The sequence below is a fragment of the Xenopus laevis genome, chromosome 1S (assembly GCF_017654675.1).
Source record: "Xenopus laevis strain J_2021 chromosome 1S, Xenopus_laevis_v10.1, whole genome shotgun sequence".
Taxonomy (NCBI): Eukaryota; Metazoa; Chordata; class Amphibia; order Anura; family Pipidae; genus Xenopus; species Xenopus laevis.
This window is the reverse complement of record NC_054372.1, coordinates 170,775,321-170,802,923: the sequence shown is the minus strand read 5'-3', so window position 1 is coordinate 170,802,923 and position 27,603 is coordinate 170,775,321. Positions and strand designations below refer to the sequence as shown.

The window sequence follows — 27,603 nt, the reverse complement described above, 5'->3', positions numbered from 1 at the left end:
AAAATATGTTTTCTGATGTTGCTTTGCTTAATACTAACTAGAGAGCATTCCGTGAAAATTAGTTTTAAAATGTTAGTGTTTAAGAATAAAAAAATAAAGTTGTCACTTTTGGTTTTTTTTCCCTGATTGCATTTTTTGTCTTGAACTTGAAGTCTGCCTGTTGGGTTAGGAATATTACACTCTACTATATTTTTCATTATTTATTATTATTGTTTGTGTATGCTGGATTTCTTACTCCCCCCCCCCCAATATAATCCAAAATATAATTAGTCTTCAAAGTAGGCCTCCAGTCCCCTGCAGGGGGAGTCCCTGCTTTACTTCCCAGCCATGCAGAACTCAAGCAGCTTTGTTTATGACAATCCCTAAGCAGCCCAGACCACACTGAGCATGTGCACAGTCTTAGTCTTGCAAAGATGTATAACAAAGTTACAAGATGGTGACCCCCTGTAGCCGACTTTGAAAGCATAAATTATTTGTTTGATTAGGCTTGTGGTGCAGTAAGTTCATGTTTATATTTTGTATAAAAAATACAGCATTTCTAGCCTTATTCTATTTTAGACTTTACATGCCCTTTAACAACACACGCACACACATACAGTAAATATATAAAAGATTTTATTTTACAATGATATATTAATAGATCGGGATGTCCGAGGTCTCCTGATTCCAACGTTGACATTATACTCAGAACTTCATCACATTCTGAAAACTCCAAATTGTGTTTTCTGCGTCGGAGCATTTAAAGCTGCGCTCAGACTTAGTCCCAGAACCAACCTGGTATCAGCAGGATCAATTATTCCATCATCCCACAATCTAAAAACATAGATATAAGATGTTGTGTTAGCAGTTATAATATTAGTATCTTTACTGTAAAGAAAAGAAAGAAAATTCAATAAAGGCTGTCTGTGAAGGTTTTCATTCATCCAAGTCATGGTATATCCATATATAATACACAAAAGCCATGAATATCTTGAAAATGATATCCTTATAAACGGTGAGTTCTGATGTCATCAGTTATACACGGTGAGTTCTGATGTCATTTCTGTCACATGACTCACTGAAACTTGTGTATTATAATAAATAAAGTACCCCCAGTTGTAAAATATGAGGATATTAGAAGTTACCTTGGAGTTCCATGACCTGTATAAAAACACTTGGCCTTCGGCCTCGTGTTTTTATATGGTCATGAAACTCCTCGGTAACTTATAATATCCTTATATTTTACAAGAGGGGGTACTTTATTCACTATATAATCAATTCAGAAGAAACGGAGAAATCTAGTTGGATGAATAGCAAAAATGTCTTCAAGGAGGCGGGGATGTACAGCAAGTCCAGTTGATTTGACTTATTAATATAGATATCAACAAAGGCCGACATTTGTTCAACTTGAGTTTACATGCTTATAAGTACAAGCAAGATCAAGATATTTACATTATTTCTTGACCTCACAGAGCAAACATTGAAAGAACCATATTTATTATTAAAAAAGCATGATTTCATTGGATCAGGGACAAATCATAAAATCGAGCGAAAATCCGAATTTTCTGATTTATTTTCCAGAATCACTGGATTTTTGCCTGAAAAGCCCGAAATAAATGGATTTTCTGGCTAAATCCAGCGGCAGACACTTCCAAATAGGATAGGGACCTCTCCCATTGACTTATACAACCCGGCAGGTCTGAGATTTTCGGATTCTGCGGGGCATAATAAATTAGATTATTTTTCCACTAAAAATTCAGATTTTAAAGTAAAAAAAAACAAAAAACTATTTTTTGCATTTGGACTTTAATAAATAACCCCTAAATCAGAGCACAACACAAGCATGCAAAAGGTTCCCTGGGGTTGCCACTTAAACTGTGGCTGACTACTGCCCCATGTGGACTGGCAGCCAACAATTGGTTGTGTTATGCAACCAAAACTTGCTTCCAATCCAGAAATTAAAAAAAAAGCTGCTTGGAGGCCGCTGGGAGAAACATCCAAGGGGCTGGTGACTAACATGTTACTCATGAGCCACTGGTTAGGGATCACTACTCTAAATCAAGGTTTCCCAAACTGTAGTTTTTTTTTAATGGCAGATGGGCAAGTCAAGGTCAGTTAGAGTAGAGAGAATGTTTATTTTACCTGCTATACACCCATGGAAAACCAGCCTTAGAGTCAGTAAGGGTAAAATTGGGGTTAATGTTTATTTCTTTCTCTAGAACTTTCAATAAACTATGAGAATATCTACTGACAGTGTTGCCATATGTGTGTAATCTTGTCACAGACAAACAAAACATGGTGAAAACCTCAGCTATAAATGAGCAGTAGAATAAAATATATTAAATATTGCAAAGTAGACCTTAAGTTCAGTTCAACTTACAAAAGCTAAAGGCATTTAGGGGAGTTGAAGTTTCATTATAAAAAAAACCAAAACATAAATGAATAGGCCGAGCATGTGTCATATCGTTTACATCCATACACTTCATTAAAGGAGAAGGAAAGGTTAAAACTAAGTAAGCCTTATCAGAAAGGTCCACCTAAATGCCCCGGGCGTGAGCATGCTCAGTTTGCTCCTCCCCCCCCCTTCTCTGCTGTAATCTGAGCCCAGAGCTATAAGTGAGCAGGGAGAGACTCGGACAGGAAGTGATGTCACACCAAGCTAATACTGCAGCTGCTATCCTAAACAAACAGAAAGCTTCTAGATCTTTTTACTCAGGTATGGTAAACATTCTACAGAATAAATATAGCATTCTAGCTTGTAATATTGAAGCTAATTTATTGGCAATAAAAATGCCTCTGTAACTTTCATTCTCCTTTACTAAAATGATCTCACCGTGCACTTGAATAATACGGATTCCCCTCTTCTTCAAACCTCCTAACGATGGGTTCCTTCAGAGCGGCTTCTTCCTGCTCAGAGAACTGGAACAAAAATAAAAATGTATTTGATGTCATTGGCCAAACAGGTAGAAGCCTTTAAGTGGGGTCTGACAATGGTGCTGCTGACAGAATGGCATACGGTAAGTTGTACAAGAATTCTGCATCCTGGTGCCCTGGTGTGTGATGATAGCTTCCATCAGATCAGATCCACATGTCTGTGTTCTCTATGTGTAAATAACTTCATAATGCAGCAGCCCAGGTCCCCACAGCATAGTATACGTGACACGATCAACCCACTGAGCAGGTGTTACACTCTTGTGACACAAGTTACACACACAGTGATTTTTTGGAATGCACCAAGGATAAGGTTAGGGATTGCGCCAGGATTCTGCCTTTTTCAGCAGGATTCCGAATCGGAAGAGTCTACGGGGCAAATTCACTAACATTCGAAGTTGTGCCAGGCGCAACTTCGCCGCACTTCGCCAGGCGTAGTTTCGTCAGCGCTCCGCAAATTCACTAAAATCCGAAGTTGCGCTCAGGGGTAGCGTAAGGTTGCGAAGTTGCGCTAGCGTTGATTTGCTAAGTAAAGCAAAGTTACGCTAGCGAAGGCTAATTTGCATACGGCGCGAAATTCAAATTTCAATGGAGGAATACGCATCAGCACTACAAATGGCTAGAAAACCTTCAAATCATCAAATAAAAATTTTATTTTGCCCTACACATGTGCCCACTGTCTAGGTTAGTTGCCATGAGTCAGGAAATGTAGGGGGGAAGGAGGGGAGCTCCTTAAAAATTTTCGATCTTTTTCAGCCTATCACCCATAATGTAGAAAACACGCCAGCGTTTTTTGGGACTTAGGGATTGTTTCAAAAAAAGTCAAAAATTTTTCTATCTACTCTATTGCGCTTCGCCAGGTCTGAGGTGGCGAAGGAAGTCTAGCGTAAAAGGTAGCGTTCAGTACACTGCGCGCGTTAGTGAATTTGCGTAGTTACGTCCCTAGCGAAACTTCGCCAGGCGTAAGGGTGCGAAGTAACACTAGCGAAACTACGCCAGCGTTCGTTAGTGAGTTTGCGCAGTAATGAAAATGACAAACGCTAGCGAAGTAACGCTAGCGTTCGGCGCTTAGTGAATTTGCCCCCAAGCGCCTGGCTGAACTGAACAGGAATCTTACAATCACACCGAATTTTTGTCACACAGACAACGCAGTTTTAAAAAAAATGTCATAAGTGGTTTAATCCTTTCTTTCCCTGATTTGCATATGCATATTAGGGTTTGTATTCGGTTCAGGATTCGGCCTAATTTGCATCTGAAAAGTGTATTTTCACAATTATTAATAGGAACCCTTAAAAGCAAATATTCTTGGGCATTCCCAAGAATATATGTGCAATTTCATTATAAAACCTATGGCCAGGATGAACATGATGTGCCCAGCAGATTATGCCTGTGCCCAGCTTTATTTTTAAGGTACAACTGGCCCTCGACAGCTCATCTTAATATACTCTATTCCATTGCTCATCAGTATTTCCTATCAGTATAGTAAAACTATACGGAATCACAGCGATACAGAATTTTTTTTATGAAGAGCAAGAAAACACAGGATTACAGGTTCAAGCCCAATATATGAATGAATAAATAAATATAGTCCTTACATTAAAATCAAGCTGCTGTGAAAAATCCCCTTTTCAAGGTGGGATTAAAAAATTAAGATGATATTCACCTGTTTCCCTTCTCTTGCTTTCTGGTCTTTTGCAATTGTAGCCAATACAGTTGCGGCTTGTTCACCGCCCATTACAGAGATGCGGGCGTTTGGCCACATGTATAAGAACCGAGGGCTGAAAAAGAAGGCAATTTAAAGAGCAAATAAAGATATGTAAATATAATACAAAAAAATATATATAAAAACAAGCATCTTAAAATAAAAAAATCCACCTATTAGCAACAAACACCCCCATTTTTCTGTTGAAAATATATTTGTTACAGTTGAATGAAACACAAAGAAGACCCTTAACCTCCCATCCAGCTGCCTTAGATTTAACACAACTTTTCCTCTCAGTGCTTGAAACAGTGGGCAAAGCATTGGCACTTAAATTAACTATGAGCAAGTGCAGGAGCGTTCATTATAATGAGCTCATTAGCACTTACACATAAATACACATTCCCTGGCACAGTGGGAATGGGTCTCCAGATAGGAGATAGGTGTTTTATTTCCATAAAGAAAAATAAAACAGCACCATTGCAGGGTAATTTTCCTGTGAGCGCTGTGCCACCATCTTGAATGCTTTTACAAGGGATTTATGTAACCATTATTTAACACTAGGGGAGTACTGACCTAGGGTAAAAAAAGGAAAACCATTGTGTTGCCTACCTAACAAACTGGTACTTCCTGGTCATCGAATATGAATATTTTTCCATGAGCAAATTAAAACAAAATTATTTTTTTTTCCTTGTGGGGAAAAATAAGGTTAATTGTTGGAACTTTTGTCAAATAATAGTGACAATGTCCCTATGTGTATTGCACTATATTGAACTGGAGGGGGAACAATGACAGTGACATAAAACATATCAACACAAGTGGAGTTGAGCAGTGGAAAAATCTCTTTTTTAGAAAGAAGCAATTAGAATTTTCTTTAAAAATCACACTACAAGGGGGGATATTTATGTAAGATGTACCTGTAAGCTCTGCCACACATGCCGTAGTTTCCAGCCCCATAAGAACCTCCAATGATGACAGTTATTTTGGGCACATTAGCACAAGCCACTGCAGTCACCATCTTTGCTCCATCCTTTGCTATCCCTCCAGCTTCATAATCTCGGCCGACCATAAAACCTGGAAAACAAAGTGACCAACATTACAATCGCCATATTTATTTATTATGCAAAGCAAATACGAGTTCCTCGTGACTCCGTGAAATCATGTGGTGTAATTATGTATGAATCTACAATGCAATATACATTCATTACAACAACGAGTTTTTACAAATAACAGAACATTTTTTACTGTACTGAACATTTTTTTTTTACATAAGAAAGTTGCTTAGAATTAGGTTTTGTTTTATTAGGCAAATTTTTATTTTGGGGGATCACTTGCCTTTTAAAATTTGTGCAAATGTATATCAACAGCATTAAGGGGCTGATTCACTAAGGGTCAAATATCGAGGGTTAATTAACCCTCGATATTCGACTAGGAACTAAAATCCTTGGACTTCGAATATCGAAGTCGAAGTATTTAGCGCAGATAGTACGATCGAACGATCGAAGGATTATTCCTTCGATCGAACGATAAAATCCTTCGAATCGAACGATTCGAAGGATTTAAATCCAACGATCGAAGGAATATCCTTCGATCAAAAAAAGTTAGCCAAGCCTATGGGGACCTTCCCACATACTTCGACTATCGAATGGTCGAATAGTCGAACGATTTTTACTTTGAATCCTTCGATTCGAAGTCGTAGTCGAAGGTCGAAGTAGCCCATTCGATGGTCGAAGTAGGCCAAAAAAACTTTGAAATTTGAAGTTTTTTTTACTTCGAATCCTTCACTCGAAGTTAGTGAATCGGCCCCTAAATGTCAGTATTTGTAGTTCACTATCTTTATTATGGCAGCTTTAGCCTATGTTTAAAGTAGTACTAAAGCGTAACTAAAGAAGTAGATATATAAAAGTAGTATAACTGCAGTTCCCGGATTTCCCCTTTGGTTCCGACTCAGTTTTTCCCATTTTACCTCGGGTGGCAATCACAATATCACAGTCTGTGTGAGTCAGCGCTAAAAGCTAGGAGAAATAAGAATGCAGCATAAAGAGAATCTAAGTGTAGTGGGTTGTTGGTAGTTGCAGTTCCACACTCTCCCAAAATTCCACTATGAGGTGCTAGATTACTTTTTACATCCACCACGTGCCTTGCTTATAAATTGGGTACTTACAAACGTTTTAAGGCTTTAAAAACATAGTTATTATTGATTATTACCAAGTGTCTTGCCACAGAGCAATATAGACATTTCCATTGAACCAAAACAATAAATACTGATATAAAGGTTTCATTTGCAGAAAACAATCCTTATTGAAAAATCAGCAACCAGTTCAGTGCAAGTTAAATCTATGAGAAAAAAAGTCAGTCATAGCTCAACAGGCTGAAGTCAGAATTACACGATTGACAAAAAGGAGCAAGTAATGAATGACATACCAACCTGTAATATTCTGCAAGAAAATGAGAGGTATATTTCTTTGACAACAAAGCTGAATGAAGTGGGTCCCCTGTTACAAAACAGCAGAAAAAGAAATGAAAATGATGGCAAAGAGCAGGGGAAGGCAATTATCCCTTAAATGTGTTGTTGCCCTCTTAAAGGAACAATAACACCAAAAAAAGAAAGTGTACATCATTTACTGTTGCCCTGCACTGATAAAACTGACGTGTTTGATTCAGAAACACTACTATAGTTCATATAAACAAGCTGCTGTGCAGCAATGGTGGAAACTGAAAAAAAGGCGGAACCAAAGGGGAAATCCAGGAACTGCAGTAGTAGTAACGGATAACACCATTATGTTCTACTGAGCTTATCTGCTGTGTAACCTGAGCCTTTCTCATTTGAATGGCTGCCCCATTGCTACATAGTAGTGTTTCTGAAGCAAACACGCCAGTGCATTATATTTGTATTACTTTAAAATACTTTCATTTTTTGATGTTACTATTCCTTTAAGGAATCTATATGATCAGAACTAATAAAGTATAAAGTGATAGAATTGAACAAGATTTAATTTAAACATAACTTCTGCTTTAACATGAGACATGGAACATCATTCCAGCATAAACAAAATACACGTCATTGTTCATTTATGGTATTTACGCCCAGAACCTAACCAATCAATTTAGTCTCATTATTTTATACATTACACCTTCATTTTATGAGGAAGTTCGTATGCTCTGAACCTTTTTACCTATTGTATCAGTTATTGGCTATTGTTTTTTGTTATCTTTATGTTCAATATATGCACCAAATTACTGTACAGCACTGTGGAATATGTTAGTGTTTTATAAATAATAATAATAGTTGTTAATTATATAGGGTTGCAAAGGGGTGGGCCGTGATGCAGAAAAGGGGGCGGAGCCACGTGGGTCGTGCCGCAAAAGGGGGCGGTGACACATCGTGCAAGGACAAGATGACGAAGAAAAGGTACGTTTCCACCGGAGGGCAAGAGCTTTTGTTAAGGGTATTACAAATTACCGGCAGCTACATTGCCAGTAAATTTGTAATACTGGCCCTAGCCCTGGCAGATGTTTTACCCGATAGGCTGGTAAAATACTGGCTGGGTGGCAACCCTAATTGCAACATACCTGTCCAAGAGGCATCCATACCATACATCATAATCAAACATACAACAATTTACCCATGAGCCACATTCAAATGTAGAAAGAGTTGGGGAGCAACAACAAGCATGAAAAATGTTCCTGCCAAATAAAGGATATAATTGGCTATTCGGTTGCACTATGTGGAGCAGCAGCCTAAAGGAGAGTTTGTTTGGTCATAAACCTGTTTTTTATGCAACCAAAAATTGCCCCCAAATCAGGAATTAAAAAATGAGCTTTCTGCTTTGAGGCCAAATGAGATGATGGATCTCCTGTGAGCTACTATATGACAATCCATTTTTTAACAATTTTCCCCTTCCCACCCCTAATTTGCATATGCAAATAAGGATTCAGATTTGGTTCATTATTCGGCCGAATTTTTCGCAAAGGATTCGGGGGTTCGGCCAAATCCAAAATAGTGGAGTTGGTGCATTCCTAAAAAAAAAAAAATTGGTGGTCAGGGTCCCCTACAAATTAAAAAATAACTGGTGCCAGGGTCCCCTACACAATAAAAAAAACATTGGTGCCAGGGACCCTTCATATTCTTCATTCTTACGGGGGATTTAGTTCTCCTTTAATTTGAATCTTATATTATCTGTATGTCTGTCTGTTTAGGTGGGCTGCCTCAATAACTCTCAAGCACCACTTTTCAAGAATGTGTTACAAGTCTAAAATGGTATTGATACTGTTTTGTAATACCATAACCAATAATGTTTCAACGCAAAAAAGAAATATAAAAAAAACCTTATGTAATGAAAGAAAAAATCTTCAAATTCTCATTTTCAATTTCAACCTTTTAGCAAATTGTGGAATAGTAGTGAACCACTGTTTTCCATATGTGTTATAAAACACTGCAGAAAATCAGGCAAATTGTATAAATTGGGATGGGGAGCTTCTACGGATCAGGGCATGTCTATGCTTAACTGGATGTGGTCAGAGGAATTATCCGATTCGTTTATGCTGGTGGCTACTGTTATTGATTACCAAGGGAATATAAGATTACAACATAATTAAAAGGTAGTAACATAGTTCATCCTTTTAGTATACTTGCCTTTTTTGCAGATTCTGAGAAAAGAACTCCATTATTTCCAATAATACCAACTGGGTAACCGTATATCCTGGCAAACCCTAAAAACAAAAAGCACAACCTTTCATATATGCAGCACAAATAAACATCAGAGGTTTAATGGTAACAGAAAATAGCACTTATGATTGGTGTAAAGGCAAACAAATTTGAAAAACTGACTAACAGGCCCTTTGATTTACTAGAAGCAATAACCTGCCCTCTATCTTTGTCATGGCACATTACACACCTATATTTAAAGGGGAAGTAAAGTCTAAAATAGAATAAGCTGTATTTTGTATGCTAAACATAAACAAGAACCACAAGCCTAATTAAACAAATGATTTATGCTTTCAAAGTTGGCCACAGGGGGTCACCATCTTGTAACTTTGTTAAACATCTTTGCAAGACCAAGACTGTGCACATGCTCAGTGTGGTCTGGGCTGCTTAGGGATCGTCATAAATGATCAAAACATCACAAGTCAAATAATATCTGCCAGAAGCCAATAGCAAGATCAACTGGGTCCTGTGTTGTCATGTAATCTAATGTGGATTTTATAGTTTATGTATTGTTTAATACAAACTTTCTCCAACTCTGCAGAAACAGTGGCTGCAGCACAAAAATCCTCCAAATAGTTTATGTTTAAATCTGGCTCTTGATCTTTGTCCCAGCAGCTGGAGTTGGAAACAGTAAAGGGAATGTAAAGACAAAAACAAAATCCAATACAAATCTCTACACAGTCGCCAACTGCTCTACAGGGAAAAATACAAAGCTGCTTGAGTTCTGCATGGCTGGGAAGTAAGGCGGGGGCTCCCCCTGCTGTTCATAAGTATTATTGTTTCCCTGCTCAGCAGTTAGGGACCGTCTAACAATTCCTATCCACAGCAGTAAATAAAGGTAGAATTTCACTGCATACAGTCAGGTTTCTTATAAAAACAGTACACATTTCTTAATTAAAGTATATTGGAGATTGGTTTCTTTTTCATTAAAGAAAGTAAAAATTGGATTTTATTTTTTTGCCTTTACATGCCCTTTAACACAGAGGCTGCACTGAACACAGAACTACTGAGGTTTTTGTTTAGCCAAAAATGGTAAAAATGGCAGAATAAAGCAGAGCGGTTGGCAATAAACACAGAACTTATACTAGGTGTGCAGGGCAATATCAGTATGTCAATAAATTATAATTAATAATTTAAAATGTTTGATCTTCTTGCCTTCGAAAAAATTTAATAGTAAGACACCCAAGAAGTGGATAATTGCCCACAAATAAAGAAATACAAGGAAGAATTTAAAATAATGTAGCATCAGTGGGTATTAGTCAAAGCCAAATCCAAACTCCACAACCCATAATCCCCTTCTGTTCAGTACATAGAAGAATCTGTGTCTGCTCTTTCCATGCAGTTCACTGCGAGAGGCTGAGGTTCTTGGGATGATATGCTACTATGGCCTTGTTTGACGTTTTTTATTAAATTATAAATCTATTTTAAAATGTTCAATGATTAATAAAGAAACCTAAGATTGCCAGGATTTTTGATGCCTTACAGACTCAAGTAGCTGGTTGGAACGTTAAGGTTTTTTTTCATCTTTATGTTTAACTTTTCTAATTTATCTGCTTTTTGATCATTAAAAACATACACATATATTATATCATTACAATGTGAATAGCAACATTCCTTTACCTGTTATTAGGGTATCTCCATATAATGCCTTAAATTCATCAAATTTGCTTCCATCCACAACCCGAGCAATGACCTTAAAAGAACATATAACTTAAAAGCTTTACACGGCGTATAAAAAACATTTTCATAAAATTGTGACGTTTTCCACAGCCCTGGCAACCAATCATTGATTAGCTTTTTTTCCCCCAACCAGCTGAAGGTAGAATAATAAAACAAAAATGTGATTGCGATAGGTTACTGCCTAGATGCAAATTCACTCAGTGTTGGTTATGTTTTTTAATGTTAAACTCTCATATTTACACATATTGAAATCAAAAGCTGGCAATTTTCTTCTTATTTGTATGTGAACAATGACTCTAGATCACATCAAGCATTTGGTCAGCTATAGATGTAGGAGTGCTTGCATTTCATGGCTTCTAGCATCTAGTGGGATGCTGATTTCATTCTCTGTGCTCAGTACTCTAATGCTACTTTTACTGGATTGCCCAGAATGAAATAATGCCCACGGCTCCCTGCTGAATATTATACACAGCAATGGGATTGTGAGGACTTAGGTTGAAGGAAGTCATCTGTATACTATATGAAGAATCTACTGTATTAGGTTGCTAGAAAAGCAGTCCTTCTATAGAAGGGTTATATTATTTCTCAGTGCACCAGTGTATGCTGAGGACATAATTACCTCTCGCACATCAAAATTCTTTTTTAAGTTAGCACCGACAATTCCATATAATTCATCCGCAGGAAAAAGAGGATCTTCTGGCTTCTCCACAGTCACCTAGAAATTATCAAGCAACATTATTTAATTTTCATCCATACAAGGCACCACTAGAATATAAATCTTACCAAAGCTGGTCATCATCCCCAAAAGGTGATTGTGGCACCCAGGGCCAGATTTACATTGTGGGTGCCCCTAGGTCCGCTGCCATTAGTTGCCACCTTCCCTTCCCCTTCATTTCTGCACATGTGCAAATTTTCCTCGGGTCTGGAGCATTGGGGGAATTTTAAAAACTATTGTATCGCCTGTGCATCCCCAGTGCTTTCTGAACCAATGCGGCTGTGTTTGGGCAGAATGCCGCCCCCTAAAACCCTGGCACCATAGGCCTGGGCCTTTGTGGCCTTTCCACAAATCCGGGCCTGGTGGCACCACATGCTGTGATAGCTGGGAACCCCCATGTTTGGCCCCTTTATGACAAAAACACACAGGTATAGTTCACAACACAGTTACCCCCTGGTCTTCAGGAGACACAAACACAACAGCTTAGTTAGGATCAAGTACAAAGCACAGTTCAAGCAGAGAGAAAAAGGAAAACATTTTTTTTTTTTTTTAAATTTCCATTATTTACTTAAAATTGAGTCTATAGGAGATAACCTTCCTACAATTCAGAGTTATCTAGATAACAGGTTTTTGTATAAGGGATCTCAAATATGTACAATCAGTCTCATCTGATGACATGGCCATCCTGCAGCTTAATACTGATAGTCTGTCTGACTTACATCTAAGGTCTTCTTGTAGTTCAAGCTCCTCACGGTTTTCCGAGCAAGATGAAGAGCATGAGTATCATCTAAAGCATAATGATCTGTCACTCCAGACTTCCTGAATAATACAAAAAAGTGTTCAGCATTTATAAAAACATTAATACACAAATATGCAGGAGCCTCTGTTATGCCCATAACTAATCAACCTATCTGAGATGGTTACAACTTCCGTTGAGGGCTCAATTTCATTTACAGAACTAGTTAACTAGCACTAAAATATTTTTTTTACATGAAAAAAAAAAAAATTCACTGTTTTTCTGCCAACATCAGCCTCAATAAGTGGACATACAGAACTGGATCAGTACATCTGATCATCTAAGTGTGTGGGTTAACAACAAGCTCTTCAAGTATAGCAAATTACAATTATCAACGGTAGCCATGGCCTTGGAATTTTAGTATATACTGTATTGTTGATAGGGTTCCCACAGTGATCTGCATAAAACTTCAGTGCTATTAATTATACACAGAGTTTTAGTAAATAGCTGCTCTATAGAGCTTACAATCTTTTTCGGTGCTTGAGAAGCAACAAACTTCAAAGAAGTATTTTGAAAATATATGAAGTGTTGATAAACCAGTAGCAACCTAAATCAAAAAAAGAAATGAATCAGGGGGCAACCTTCACTTAGGTACAAAGATGCTGAAGGTTTCTATGGAAAATTACAATACGCAGTTTCTGAAAGAAAAGGACTCCTTGAAGGTATTCTATAACTGAATTTATGGTCACTGTTCTATATGGAAAGCATCTTGCAATGAAATCTCAAAAAAAGAAATAAAAACAAAAAGCAGATGATAGAAAAAAAAAAAAAAAATAGAAAAAGAAAATAAAGCAGGTAGGGCCCCAAGAGTAAGAACATTAGTTGACATTAGTTGATATTTGCAGCCTAGTCTTTTTCATTTTATTTGTTCATTGACAAACACAGTGCACATATCACCATTGTTTCATACCCTCAATGCCAGGGCGGGGCCAACCTCAGCCAACCAGCACCCTAGGCAACCCCGCCAACTTTGCTATTTCATCCTCCTGCGCACATGCACGAATAATGAGTATGTTCATTTGTGCGCACATGTATGAACAAGCTCTCTCGTGAGCACTATTTAGGGGAGATGGGGACTATGTAAAATGAATGACTAGGCTACAGAAAAGATATGTAACCATCTCCCTCAACCCCGTTGTGTCCTAGGCACGTGCCTTTTCTGCCTACCCCTAGTCCCGGCCCTGCTCAATTCAAACTTGTCGCCCAGAATTCCATCTTAGTTGTGGAGACACCCAAAAATACAGTGCAAATTGCATGTCATGCATCCATTGGAATGTGAATTGTTGCACAGTGCACAGACTTTAAAAAAATGATAGACTGTATGAAGTTCAATATGCAAACATTGGCAACATTTTGGCATAATTTTTTTTAAAAGGAGAAGAAATACCATTTTGCTCCTATCAGCATAAAACTGCACCGGCCCAGGGTTCTCCTAGCGAGCACCACAGACTGATCCTCTTCCTGCTTCTTCGGGTCTTCTTGCGGCAGCGCAAACGCAGTAGAGCGGGAATAACTAAACTTTAACAAAAAAGCCGGCTATTTTGCTCTACTGCGCATGTGTCTGCCCTGAGAAATTTGAAAAATGAAAAAGCAGGAAGAGGATTGCTCCGTAGTGCTCTCTAAAACGATGGTTCTGCTGGTAGGAGCATCGGCCTGGGGTGTCGGGTAAGTAAAAGTCACTTGGGGTGCCTAACTTTTGAAACCCCAAGTGCAAAATGGTATTCCTTCTCCTATAAATGAATTCCTTTTTCTATTGCTTGACTCTGGGTGAGCTGGGCAGGGCATTATCTGGCCCACTGAACTTATGTAGGACAGCACTGAAAAAATCAGCAAGTAAGCGCATTAATCAGTGTTAATCAACATTTTGTGCAGTCATCTTGATACCTCTCAAAATCACTAAGGGATGTGATGATCAGGCAGTTACCCTCAAACTGGCCTGCAAAGATCAAGCTGACAAAACAAAACGTAAGCACAATACTCTCACTATTACAGTATACTTCTGTTCCCAGGCATATTACCTGCAGTGAAGGTCTGCCCCACCCAGGTCTTCTGCTGACACTTCTTCTCCAGTTGCAGCTTTTACCTGCAAATACAAAGTAAATTATAGTTTTGAAAATTAACTTTTGTGCTCACAGGTCTTTGGCAAAGAAATCCAAAAACATATATTTAATCTTATGCAAAGTCTCGAAAAAGTAGTGTTAGTCACTAGTACGCACAATGATTAAACAGCATTAAACACATTGAGGAAGCTCATTTGTCTAAATGCTCGTTGGGGAAGATCAGTTCTAGGAGTTGCATGACACATTGGATAATCCTATCACAGTAACTACACAGAATCAACACCTCTGTGAATTTTCAGATGTCACCGCTCTGAAGAGTTACAATGTGCCATTGTGATTGGATTAGTGGAAGAGTTTATATGCCAGGAATTTCCCACACCAGTCAGTTGAACTCAGCTGCTCGGATACAGGTGGCCATACACGGAGAGATCCGCTCGTTTGTCGATGTCGCAAAGCGAGCGGATCTCTCCCCGATATGCCCACCTTGAGGTGGGCAATATCGGGCTGATCCGATCGTGGGCCCTAGGGCCCAATGATCAGATCCTAAAAATGGTAACAACGAACATATGCGGCCGCGATGGGGTTTTTTAGTCCCATCCGATCGAGTTCTGCCCGACTTTCGGCCAGATCTTGATCGGGGAAGCCCGTCGGGGGGGCCCCATACACGGGCCAATAAGCTGCCAACTCGGTCTGTCGGCAGCTTTTATCGGCCCGTGTATGGCCACCTTTAGAAGTGAAACAACTTCAATGATTACTCAACAGATTTACTCAAGTCCAGTTGTTTTTAGATTTACCTATACTAGATATACCATGACCTAGATGAATAAAAATCTTCATAGTCAACCTTGCTTAAATATAATTGTGCCTCCCGGTGCCTTGAGATCCCCTCATGTATTTAATGCCATTTGATCATTGTGCTAACTTTTGTCATATTAAGTATTCTTGGGGTTTAGGACTGAGGGGTCTATTACTGAGTACTTATTATATAAGACAGTGGACACACTAGATTATCAGTGTATGAGGGGGAATCTATGATCCCCTCTGTACCCAGGTAATTAGGCCATTAAAAGGGTTAAGGAATCATGTGTCACTGATCCTTTTTGTAATGTTTTTCAAGTAATTATTTGTTTTTAAAGGGCATGTAAAGGCAAAAGAATAATATCCCATTTTTACTTTCTTTAATGAAAAAGAAACCTATCTCCAATATACTTTAATTAAAAAATGTGTACTGTTTTTATAAGAAACCTGACTGTATGCAGTGAAATTCTCCCTTGATTTACTGCTGTGGATAGGAATTGTCAGACGGTCCCTAACAGCTGAGCAGGGAAACAATCATACTTATGAACAGCAGGGGGAGCCCCCGCCTTACTTCCCAGCCATGCAGAACTCAAGCAGCTTTTTTTATGACGATCCCTAAGCAGCCCAGACCACACTGAGCATGTGCACAGTCTTAGTCTTGCAAAGATGTTTAACAAAGTTACAAGATGGTGACCCCCTGTAGCCGACTTTGAAAGCATAAATTATTTGTTTGATTAGGCTTGTGGTGCAGTAAGTTCGTGTTTATATTTAGTATACAAAGTACAGCATTTCTAGCCTTATTCTATTTTAGACTTTACATGCCCTTTAATGGTGTTTAAATAAAGTGAGCTTTTTTGATAACTGTATGCTTGTGTGAGTCCTCAATGCTGGATTTCCTCTGTTCTTATGCGTTTTATTGCTTTAAGTTCTTAATCCTTATACCCAGAAAAGCTCCCAATGTATTTACAGTGTTATCGAGTAAGTGAATAACATAATCAGTGCACCCTTGGGTGATAATAGGTATATACATTTGTCATATGGTGTCGTCAGATTAAAAATGTTGTATACAGTGATTTGAGACAGACTGGAAATATATCCAAACTATAGGAAAATATGTGAGACAGCGATGGTATAATTATTGAGGATTATTGTGGGTTATATTGCACATTGCCATACCCCCCCCCCCAGCATGAATACTCCAATGGAAAGATATGCATGAAAAATAGCTGCCATACTTTCCTTATCACTATTATCTATTTTTCTTCAACTTTTATTGAGCAAATACAAAAATCAATGTTTAGCCAACCTTATGTCCTACCTACATCCCTAGAGCACAGTTCAATACAAAGCAAAAGGCAGTTGTCAGAGTACAAAATTAACACTTGAAAACAGATTAATAACTCATCCTGTTTAGGATTTGTTTTCTACACATTAATCATTCTAAAGACAAACAAATCTGCAGATTCAATTAGCAGTATACAATATAAAAACGCCATTGTATGAGTGGACCCCTAGACGATAATTACTGGACATGTTTCAGCCAAGTTATATATGATGCAACATATGCACAGGGTGGTCATGAACAAGAAGACAATGCGAGATGATGGGACTGTATTGGGGACATGAGTAAGGAGTTGTCACCTTTCAGGAGAAAAATACCAGCCCTGTGTCTATTTGCCATAATAATTCCAGCTATCAGCTGCCATATTTACCAGTTGAGATGGTAAAATATCAGTATGGTGGCAACCATATGTGAATGAGGTAAATGCCACAAAAAAACTATTTTGAAAACAAATCTAGGCAGCTCCCTCTAAAAAAGAAACTCTTGGCTCTCTATTAAAAAGAAAACTAAAGAACCAGCAGCAACGATATCATATTTGTCTATTAATAATTCCCAAACCAAACATTTACATGCATCTTATGATCCATTAACTAGATTTCACATATTTGGTATGCTTTGCAATTAAGTATTAATTACACAAGCTCCTAAATATATAAGCCATGGGCATGTTTAGCCTGGTAACTTGCTTTACAGACAATATGAGGGCTACTTACCAATGGTGGGCCACCCAGGAAAATGGTTCCTTGTTTGCGCACAATTATACTTTCATCAGCCATAGCTGGGACATAAGCTCCACCAGCTGTACAGGATCCCATAACCACTGCAATCTACAAACATAAGTGCTCTATTAAATAAAAAGCTTTTTTTTTTTTTTTTTTTTTTTTTTTTAAAAAGAACTACATTCAACTAAAGAAACATTTATGAACAACAGGCTTTTCATCTTACCCATTAACTACTTATTCTGTCTTTCTCTATCTTGTGGCTACCTATACAAACATGGACAACCCTCACTCTCCTCCTTAATTTCTCTACACAATGTTTGAACCTTATGTCTCACCTAAAATGATAAAATATTATATCTTAGGTCTTTTATTTTAGCAGTAACTAAAATTAAGTAGATTGTTGTCCTGATGCTTTCAGACCTATGATTTATTCACATTCAGATTTTTGTGTTATTTATGGCTACATTATCCCCATTATCTAAAATATATCACAAAAGCTGCGCATGCCTCCCTAAGATCCTCTGAACATGAAAGTTTACTATTAAAAATATATTTAATATACATTCCTATTTTTTAAAGGGGTGGTTCGCCTTTAAGTTAACTTTTAGTTAGGGATGCACAGAATCCACTATTCTGGATTCAGCCGAACCCTTGAATCCTTCGTGAAAGATTTGGTAGAATATCGAACCAAAACCTAATTTGCGTATGCAAATTAGGGGCGGGAAGGGGAAAACATTTTTTACTTCCTTGTTTTGTGACAAAAAGTCATTTGATTTCACTCCAGCCCCTAATTTGCATATGCATATGAAAAAGGCTGAATCCCGAACCAAATCCTGGATTCGGTGCATCCCTACTTTTAGTATGTTATAGAATGAACAATTCTAAGCAACTTTTGAATTGGTTTTATTTTTATTTATTTTTTATAGTTTTTGCTTTATTTGCCTTCTTCTTTTGACTCTTGCCAGCTTTTAGATGGGGGTCACTGAAACCATTTAAAAAACAAATGCTCTGCAAAGCTACAAAATGTATTATTTTTGCTACTTTTTATTACTTCATTCTATTCAGGCCCTCTCCTATTCATATTCCAGTCTCTTATTCAAATCAATGCATGGTTGCTAATTTAATTTGGACCCTAGCAACCAAATTGCTAATATTCCAAACTGGAAACCTGCTGAATAAAAAGCTAAATAACTCAAAAACCACAAATAATAAATTGTCTCTGCGTCATACTAAAAGTTAATTTGAAGGTGAACAAACCCTTTTAAAAGCAGTTTTTTAGTATCAGTATCACTTTAAGTACCTGAGATATCCCTTGAGAAGACATTCTTGCTTGGTTGTAAAAAATTCGCCCAAAGTGATCCCGATCAGGAAAAACTTCTGCTTGTCGAGGGAGATTTGCTCCTCCAGAATCCACTGGAATAATAAAGGGTCAAAGTTAATGAATTCACATAATTTTGCCTCAACAGTGTTGTTTGCCCAAAAAACTCTTGGTGCCACTGTTAGATCATACACACCACCGCTTAATAACTTAAAAAGGATAGGTAAGCACAACTCATGCAATTTTACCACTCTTATGACTTTTGCTACATTCTAAAAAAGTTATTATTATTATCAACATGTATTTATATAGCGCCAACATATTGAGCAGTGCTATAGCCGAGAAACAATATCCTATATAATCACCTAAGTATACACAAGGGAGGTGATTCTGCATTGCAATTTCTTGTGCTCTGAGATGTTTCTTCACAGTAATTGGGTAATAAGATCCACCTTTCACGGTTGCATCATTGGCTACAATCAGACACTCTACCCTGTTAACAAAAAAGAAAGTAAGATTCTACAATTGGACCATACTAACAATTTTCATAACACCACAGTATACCAGTGCAAGCGTGAATACTAATATATAGAACATAATGTACCTCTTTCATAATATAAAAGGCAATTAGAAGTCAGAGAGGATGTATACATGTCCAGTGCATTTATGGTGGCCTCGGTACTAATATCCTCAATGTTAAACAGGGATATATAATTTCTTATAATATTATTCGTGTCACACGTTTTATTGAACTTGTGTATTATATCTGATTATATGCATAAAATACTAGATTTTTATTACATTCATTAAAACCACCCTAACCTAACGGGGGGGGGGGCTCCTTATTATTCCAAACATGTCAGGAGAGTCAAGAGTGAGTTTATTGTCATTCAGCCATATACATTTGTACAATACACAGTGAAATGATACAACGTTGCTATGGGACCATGGTGCTACACACAACATAGATGTACTCGACAACAGACAAAAAGTGAAAGTGCAAAAGTATGCAACTCTTGCAAGACAGCATAGTGCAGGGACAGGACAAGACAGTGCACACTCAGCAGATGTAACATATACATATATGTATAATACAAATATAGTGTATCACACAGACCATAACTAGCGTTATTGATATTGAAACACCCCTAGTCTCCATCGCACAGATGCATGCATGTATATATGTACAGTGGTGTGAAAAACTATTTGCCCCCTTCCTGATTTCTTATTCTTTTGCATGTTTGTCACACAAAATGTTTCTGATCATCAAACACATTTAACTATTAGTCAAAGATAACACAAGTAAACACAAAATGCAGTTTTTAAATGAGGGTTTTTATTATTTAGGGAGAAAAGAAATCCAAACCTGTGTGAAAAAGTAATTGCCCCCTGAACCTAATAACTGGTTGGGCCACCCTTAGCAGCAATAACTGCAATCAATCGTTTGCGATAACTTGCAACGAGTCTTTTACAGCGCTCTGGAGGCATTTTGGCCCACTCATCTTTGCAGAATTGTTGTAATTCAGCTTTATTTGAGGGTTTTCTAGCATGAACCGCCTTTTTAAGGTCATGCCACAACATCTCAATAGGATTCAGGTCAGGACTTTGACTAGGCCACTCCAAAGTCTTTATTTTTTTTTTGTTCAGCCATTCAGAGGTGGATTTGCTGGTGTGTTTTGGGTCATTGTCCTGCTGCAGCACCCAAGATCGCTTCAGCTTGAGTTGACGAACAGATGGCCGGACATTCTCCTTCAGGATTTTTTGGTAGACAGTAGAATTCATGGTTCCATCTATCACAGCAAGTCTTCCAGGTCCTGAAGCAGCAAAACAACCCCAGACCATCACACTACCACCACCATATTTTACTGTTGGTATGATGTTCTTTTTCTGAAATGCTGTGTTACTTTTAGGCCAGATGTAATGGGACGCGCACCTTCCAAAAAGTTCAACTTTTGTCTCGTCGGTCCACAAGGTATTTTCCCAAAAGTCTTGGCAATCATTGAGATGTTTTTTAGCAAAATTGAGACGAGCCTTAATGTTCTTTTTGCTTAAAAGTGGTTTGCACCTTGGAAATCTGCCATGCAGGCCGTTTTTGCCCAGTCTCTTTCTTATGGTGGAGTCGTGAACACTGACCTTAATTGAATGCAAGTGAGGCCTGCAGTTCTTTAGATGTTGTCCTGGGGTCTTTTGTGGCCTCTCGGATGAGTTGTCTCTGCGCTCTTGGGGTAATTTTGGTCGGCCGGCCACTCCTGGGAATGTTCACCACTGTTCCATGTTTTTGCCATTTGTGGATAATGGCTCTCACTGTGGTTCGCTGGAGTCCCAAAGCTTTAGAAATGGCTTTATAACCTTTGAAATTGAACTCAGGTGTGATAAACCACAGTTAAGTTAACAAGGGGGGCAATCACTTTTTCACACAGGCCCATGTAGATTTGGAGTTTTTTTTCTCCCTTAATAACGTAAACCTTCATTTAAAAACTGCATTTTGTGTTCAATTATGTTATTTTTGACTAATAGTTAACGGTTTTTGATGAGCAGAAACATTTAAGTGTGACAAACATGCAAAAGAATAAGAAATCAGGAGGGGGGCAAATAGTTTTTCACACCACTGTATGTAGGTTGTCATATTTACTGTGCAATTACTGTAAGAAACTAAACAATTCAGAAATTGTGTCTTGCCAACTGGTGTAACAATTGAGGTAATACAGGGTAACTAATAATAGCTGTTAGTACAAGTTGATTGGTTTGGTTACCATCTTGGAGTCTGGAAGGATTTTCCCCCCCCCAAATTGGAGAAGCTTCAAAAAGATTTTTTGCCTTCCTTTGGATCAACTAGCAGTTGGATGTGTGTCTTTTTTCAACCTAACTTACCATGTAAATCTACTGTTATTTTACAATGGTGGGATTTTTTTCAACTTGGGCAATGTCAAACTGCATTTAATGATTTGAAGTACACTATTAAATCTCTTTATTCAACCCACTATATTTATAGCTAAAATACAAATATTTTTTAAAGGTGATTCATGACTTTTTGTATATTATATTTAAACTATGCAAAAATTTCAAGTAATTTTTTTTTCTACTTTCAATTCATGAACTGTCAAATGCCAAGGAACAAATACAACATAAACATGAGATTTCTGGAAACAAATATATAATAGAAAATATATAAAAAAATAAAAAAAATAACGTTAAAGGTAGCCATGTACTACCATTTCTGCTCATTTGGCAAGGTCACCAGACAACCAGATCTGGGTTTCATTGGCTCGGGCCAAAATGGGGCTGATCTTACTGTTGGTCTTGGGTACCTAAGATCTGATCATTGGCTTTTTATGAGTCACTAATATAGAGGCATTTCTGGAAAGTGCATGAAATTTTATTACAGGGCTTTTGTCTTTTTTTGTTTAATGTTTCTTTATTGCTTCTTTTGTGTTTTTTTATGCTTGTAGTTTTGGGGAATATTTCTCCAGATACTAACACTCAGAAGAGGCTTAAATATGCTGGTGGGAAAAAGCTTTGTGTGCCATTGGCCTAAAGGTTCTTATACACTTACCCAGACACTCGTCCTATACCAGAAATAATGCCCCCAGCAGGTACCTCCTCATTACCATATAACTGGTAACCAGCAAACTGAGAAAACTCCAGGAAGGCCGATCTGAAAAAGAATGTTACACTTTATAACACACGGCTTCTTCTAAAACATTACAATTTACGGATACAATAAATATTAAACAAACAGTGATACCTCAATCCCCTTACTTTAAGTCTTCACATTTTACACCATTTTTTGTGCTTCCACAATATATAAATCATAATGCCTTTCCCTGATTTCAAGTTGTTCTCAGATTTTACACCATGTTTCACAAATGGGGATTCTACTGTGAATATATAAAAAAGGTTCACCTTTAAATAATTTTTCAGTATGATGTAGACATTCCTACTTTAAGACTATTTGCAATGTGTTTTGTGCAATGGTCATATTTTTTGTGGCTTTTGAATTATTTAGCACTTTGTTTAGCAGCTCTCCAGCATGTAATTTCAGCAGCTATTTGGCTGGTAAGCTCCAGTTTACCCTAGCAACCAAGAAGTAGATTTGATTGAGAATCTGGAATATCAACAGTTGAATAGAAATAGTAACAATAAAAAGTAACGATAAGAATGTAATAAGACTGCAGCCTCACAGGGCAATAGTTTTTCTGTTGCCAGGGTCAATGACCCACCAACTTGAAAACTGGAAATAGGAAAACAAAGAACACAAATAATAAAAATAAAAAACTGTAAAAAATAAAACGTAGAATTACTGAAAAGTTACTAAAAATAAGACATTCTATAGGCACAGTAATAAAGAGCACTGAATGGCATCTGTTAAAATGTGCATTATAAAATGGTAAGGGTCATTGACAAACAGTGCAGTTAATTGGATGCACATTACCATTTTTTTACCCACAATGCAATTTATCCCAGAATTCCAGAGTAATTGTGGCTGAAATCACAATAAGTTCTTCAAACACATAAGGGTTCAATATGCAATGGAAATTATTGGTGTTTTTTTTTTTTGCCCCATTCCTAAGTTCATCTTCAACTTAACTTTTAGTTTGTTATAGAATGTCTAATTCAATAGGTCTTTAATTTTTATTTTTGAATGATCAGATTTCATCTTCTGCTTCTAACCAGCTTTCAAATAGGGGTCACTGAACCCACCAGCCAAAAAACTATTGCTCCGTGAGAATACAATTTTATTGTTTTTCTTACTTTTTACTGCTTATCTTTAAATTTATCTTCCTGTCTTTTGACACCACTGCCTGGTTGCTAGGGTAAATTGCACCCAAGCAACCAAACAGCTGCTGAAATTTCAAACTGGGTTCCTCAACAAAAAGCTAAAATAATTTAAATAAAAGTGGTAGAAAGTATTTAAAAAAAAAAAACGATATATATATATATATATATATATATATATATATACATACATACATATACACACACACACACACACACACACACACATATATATATATATATATAAATACACACACACAAAAATAGCTTGGAGCGCCCACACTTCTGAAATCCAATAGTTGGAGGTGCTCGATCAATTGATGAATTATACAAGAATAAGGGATCAGCACACTCCTTTTTCAGTAGTGAAGGAATGCTTTTATTTTTGCATTTTTATCCGACGTTCCGGTTCCACCTGAGGACCTTATCATGTTGGGGCCACTATCGGAGGGTTGTCTTTTTATTATTATGACAAAAAAAAAAGAGAACATGTGAAGGAACAAAGAGGAACTAAAAGGACCAAGTAACTCTGAAAAGTAAAAAAACATACCCTGGATCAATAAGCCTATCAATTCTTTCTCTGGGTAACAATTTCCCTCTTGAAGTATGAAGTGCTCGGGCCTTATCCCCTCCTCCTGAAAAAGATAAAAAATAAGCAAAATATTTTGTCAATCACTGTTTGGGGTTTTATAATGTTTGCAAAATAAGAAAAACTCATATGACCGTTAGCATGTGAACCTTAAAGGAACATTGTAACAAAAATTTGATTTTATTCATGCCTAGAAGGTATCGGTCTATTATCCAGAATGCTGGGGATCTGAGGTTTTATGGCTAAAGGATCTTTTGTAATTTGGATCACACCTGCTAAAAATCATAAAAACATTAAATAATCCCAATAGAGAAATATGGATTCATGCAGCTTAGTTACAATAAGTGTAATGTAGTGTTTTATTAAAAAGGAAAGGAAAACCATTTTAAAACATTTGAATTATTTGCTTGAAATGGATTCTACGGCAGAAGTGCTTCCGATAATAAGGGATCTCCTACCTGTATGGTGTTTTATTAAGCACTGCACTACAGTCTTTGGGGGGAAATGAAAGATACTGTTGGCTGAAAGCTGCTCTGCAAGCCTTCTAATGTCCCATGTCCCTTTTAGCATAAAAATGAAACCTTTTAACTTTACTTGAACAAGGATATTTATTAGATAAAGGAGATCAGCATTCAAGGTGCCAACCTGGACCAAAACAGCACAGTCCTATACACGCAAGAAAATAACCGTCTCCTTTATGAGTTATATGACTCCTTACCGGTCACCATGGTTTCTCGACTGTGGATGGCTTTTCCACGTGTTTGAGAGCATGCCGAAAAGGTCCCAAAAAATCCCTTATAATACTTATATTCTACTGGTACTCATTGGTTCTAGAATGACAAACTAACAGAACAGACTGTTCACCATAAACAAAGACTTTTTCAATTACTTTCCATCTATTACTTTTTTTACCGTTTTCTCAAAATTGAAGTTTAATGTTCTTGTCTCTGGTGTTTGTCTGGCAGCTCAGTGATCCAGGAGAATCTGAACTGTTACAATTTGCTACTTTTAATTGATACAATTAGTTGATACATTGCTCAGCAGTATCTGTGGCATATTAGCAACTAATGTATCATTTCTAACAGTTGCCTTTAATGAAACTGCTCCAGGATTCTGCTCAGCAAGGCTTAATATAACAAATGTATCAACTAAATGTAGGGATGCACCGAATCCACTATTTTGGATTCGGCCGAACCCCGAATCCTTTGCGAACGATTCGGCCAAATACTGACCCGAATCCTACAAATTTGCATATGCAAATTAGGGGTTGGAAGGGGAAAAATGTTTTACTTCCTTGTTTTGTGACAAAAAGTCATGCAATGTTTCTCCCCACCCCTAATTTACATATGCAAATTAGGATTCAGATTTGGTTCAGCCGAATCCAAATCCTGCTGAAAAAGGACGAATCCTGGCCGAATCCCGAACCGATTCCTGGAATCAGTGCATCCCTAACTAAATGTATCAATTTAGAACAGTTACAGAGTCGGTAACTCCGGTTTGCCAATTGGATCAGTCCAGCTTTATGCCCTTTGCACAACAAAGAGGAGTAATTAGCAAGGTTTAAAAGGCAGAACTCACCAAAACGTATCTTTTGAGATCTCTCTTTGAGTTCCGTTACTAGTGCTTCCATCCTTTCATAGCTTTCCTATGGAAACAGTTTAGAAACAGTAGTTAAAGGTCAAGCAAAGGATTAGGGGTTTGCCGAGTATGAGTGAGACAGAGACGCCAGAGCCCCTGCATGAGGCTGAAAGACATTATTTGTACCCTTCTGCTTTCTAGATGGGGCATGCTTAAACAGTTCTAATGGAGCAATATAAAATAGTTGCACCAGGTTTATTAACATAAAGCAACCAATCAGGATAACAGTTATTTCTATTTGCTAATTGGTTGATATAGAGTTCTAGAACTTGAGAAAATGTTGTACCTTTTATTAATTGCACCTTCAGACCTCATTAAACCTCTATCAGCCATGTGATATCTGAGGAATCGGGGGTACAAAGTGTTTTAGTTGAAGGTGTGGACATGCCATATCCCCAGTATGTGTGTTTTGATGCATGTATTATGAGAAAGATGCAGCCATGTACTTTTCATGTTATAACAGTGAGAGTACATTGACAGAATATAAGGCAAACTGTGGACATGAAGTCACTTAATGAAAACTCTGCCCCAGCACATGTGCTACCTACAATATATGTGGCAATTATCAGTTACTGTTAAAGGACCAGTAACATTAAAAAAAAATTGTTAGTATACATCAAAAAATAAACACCAACACAAATTAAACTTTTAAATTGCAAAGCCTTTATTAAAAAAATAACAATGAAACTCCACTTCCGCTCTTCTTGAGAAAAGACGACAGGGTGACCATCCATTCTGCAGTAGTTGATTTCTCCTCCCTGGCTATCTCTCCTGGCCACTCTGCTCTGCCAGAAAGATGGGGCAGCACTTCTAAGTGATGCACATGTCGCATCCCCCAGCCCACGGTCGTTGCCATTGCCTGCCAGTTGCTCCCCAGTTCCCAGCATTGCTCCTCCGTCTCTCCCGGCATTTTTTTTTTCTTCCCGCACCCCCAACCCCCACACTGCGCTGCCCCGTCTCCCTCCTTGGCCAAACGAAGTCTTATTCCCTCCATCGTTGTTTCAGCGTGCAGTAGAGACTGCACACCAGGAGAGACGGAGGAGCTATTCTGTCTAGGGGAAAAAAGATAAATATAAAGGTAGGCTGGTATTGTTTTCCAGAAAAGTTGGCAGCCCTATATGCAAAAGTCCTTTGTGCCCTGGCCAGAAAGTAGGGTTGCCACTTTTTCTGGAAAAAAAAACGGCCTTCCTGTATATTATTTTATTTTAATTAATAACATTCGAATCAACCATCATTTTTACCGGCCAGTCCGGTAAAATGCTGGCCAGGTGGCAACCCTACCTGACAGATTACTTTGCAGAGAAAGATGAATTAATCCAGGGCCCAGTAGATGAGAATATACACTAGGACTGGATGACAGCCCATGGGCACCTTGCAATAAGCTGTAAGATGCCATACTAGTCTCCAGATAGTGCTGATACAACTCATGGCTGGTGGGGAGTGCTGGGAGTTATTGATAAAACTGCAGGTTAAGGAATCCCTGGATTCAAGACCAGAAGGTGCCAGCCAGGCCTGGACAGGCAATCTGTGAATTCTGGCAAATGCCAGAGGGGCTGCTGTAAGATACAATACAACTGGTTAGGCCTCTGTGTACTTGAAATGCCAGGGCCTATTTTGACTCCAAGTCCAACTGGCAGCGAGCTGCAGGGCAGGGTGAAAGCTGTCAGACAAGGGCGGGCCTACCTACCTGGTAAACAGGGGTGTTTGAGTCCGGCTTGGTCCCGATAGTGGCCACTTTGTCTCCGTGGTAGAATCTGCGGAAACACCCCATGGAGCAGTGCCTGAGGAGGCCTGGCCTCACCGTGTGCAACATCTCCCCGGTACTGCTGGAATCCTGCACGCACCGAGCAAC

General features: G+C 38.0%; 1 protein-coding gene across 1 annotated transcript; it reads right to left on the bottom strand.

Moving 5' to 3' along the window:
• Positions 1–602: 602 nt before the first annotated feature.
• Positions 603–27,603, bottom strand: mccc2.S (methylcrotonoyl-CoA carboxylase 2 S homeolog). The gene is given in 17 exon segments (NM_001097886.1): positions 603–813; positions 2,813–2,898; positions 4,574–4,688; positions 5,527–5,683; positions 7,038–7,104; positions 9,246–9,322; positions 10,938–11,010; positions 11,617–11,712; positions 12,432–12,531; positions 14,527–14,591; positions 17,422–17,535; positions 18,731–18,843; positions 19,114–19,241; positions 22,302–22,403; positions 24,075–24,159; positions 25,692–25,758; positions 27,439–27,603. Coding segments are annotated over 17 exon segments (1,689 nt in total). The 5' UTR covers positions 27,565–27,603; the 3' UTR covers positions 603–695.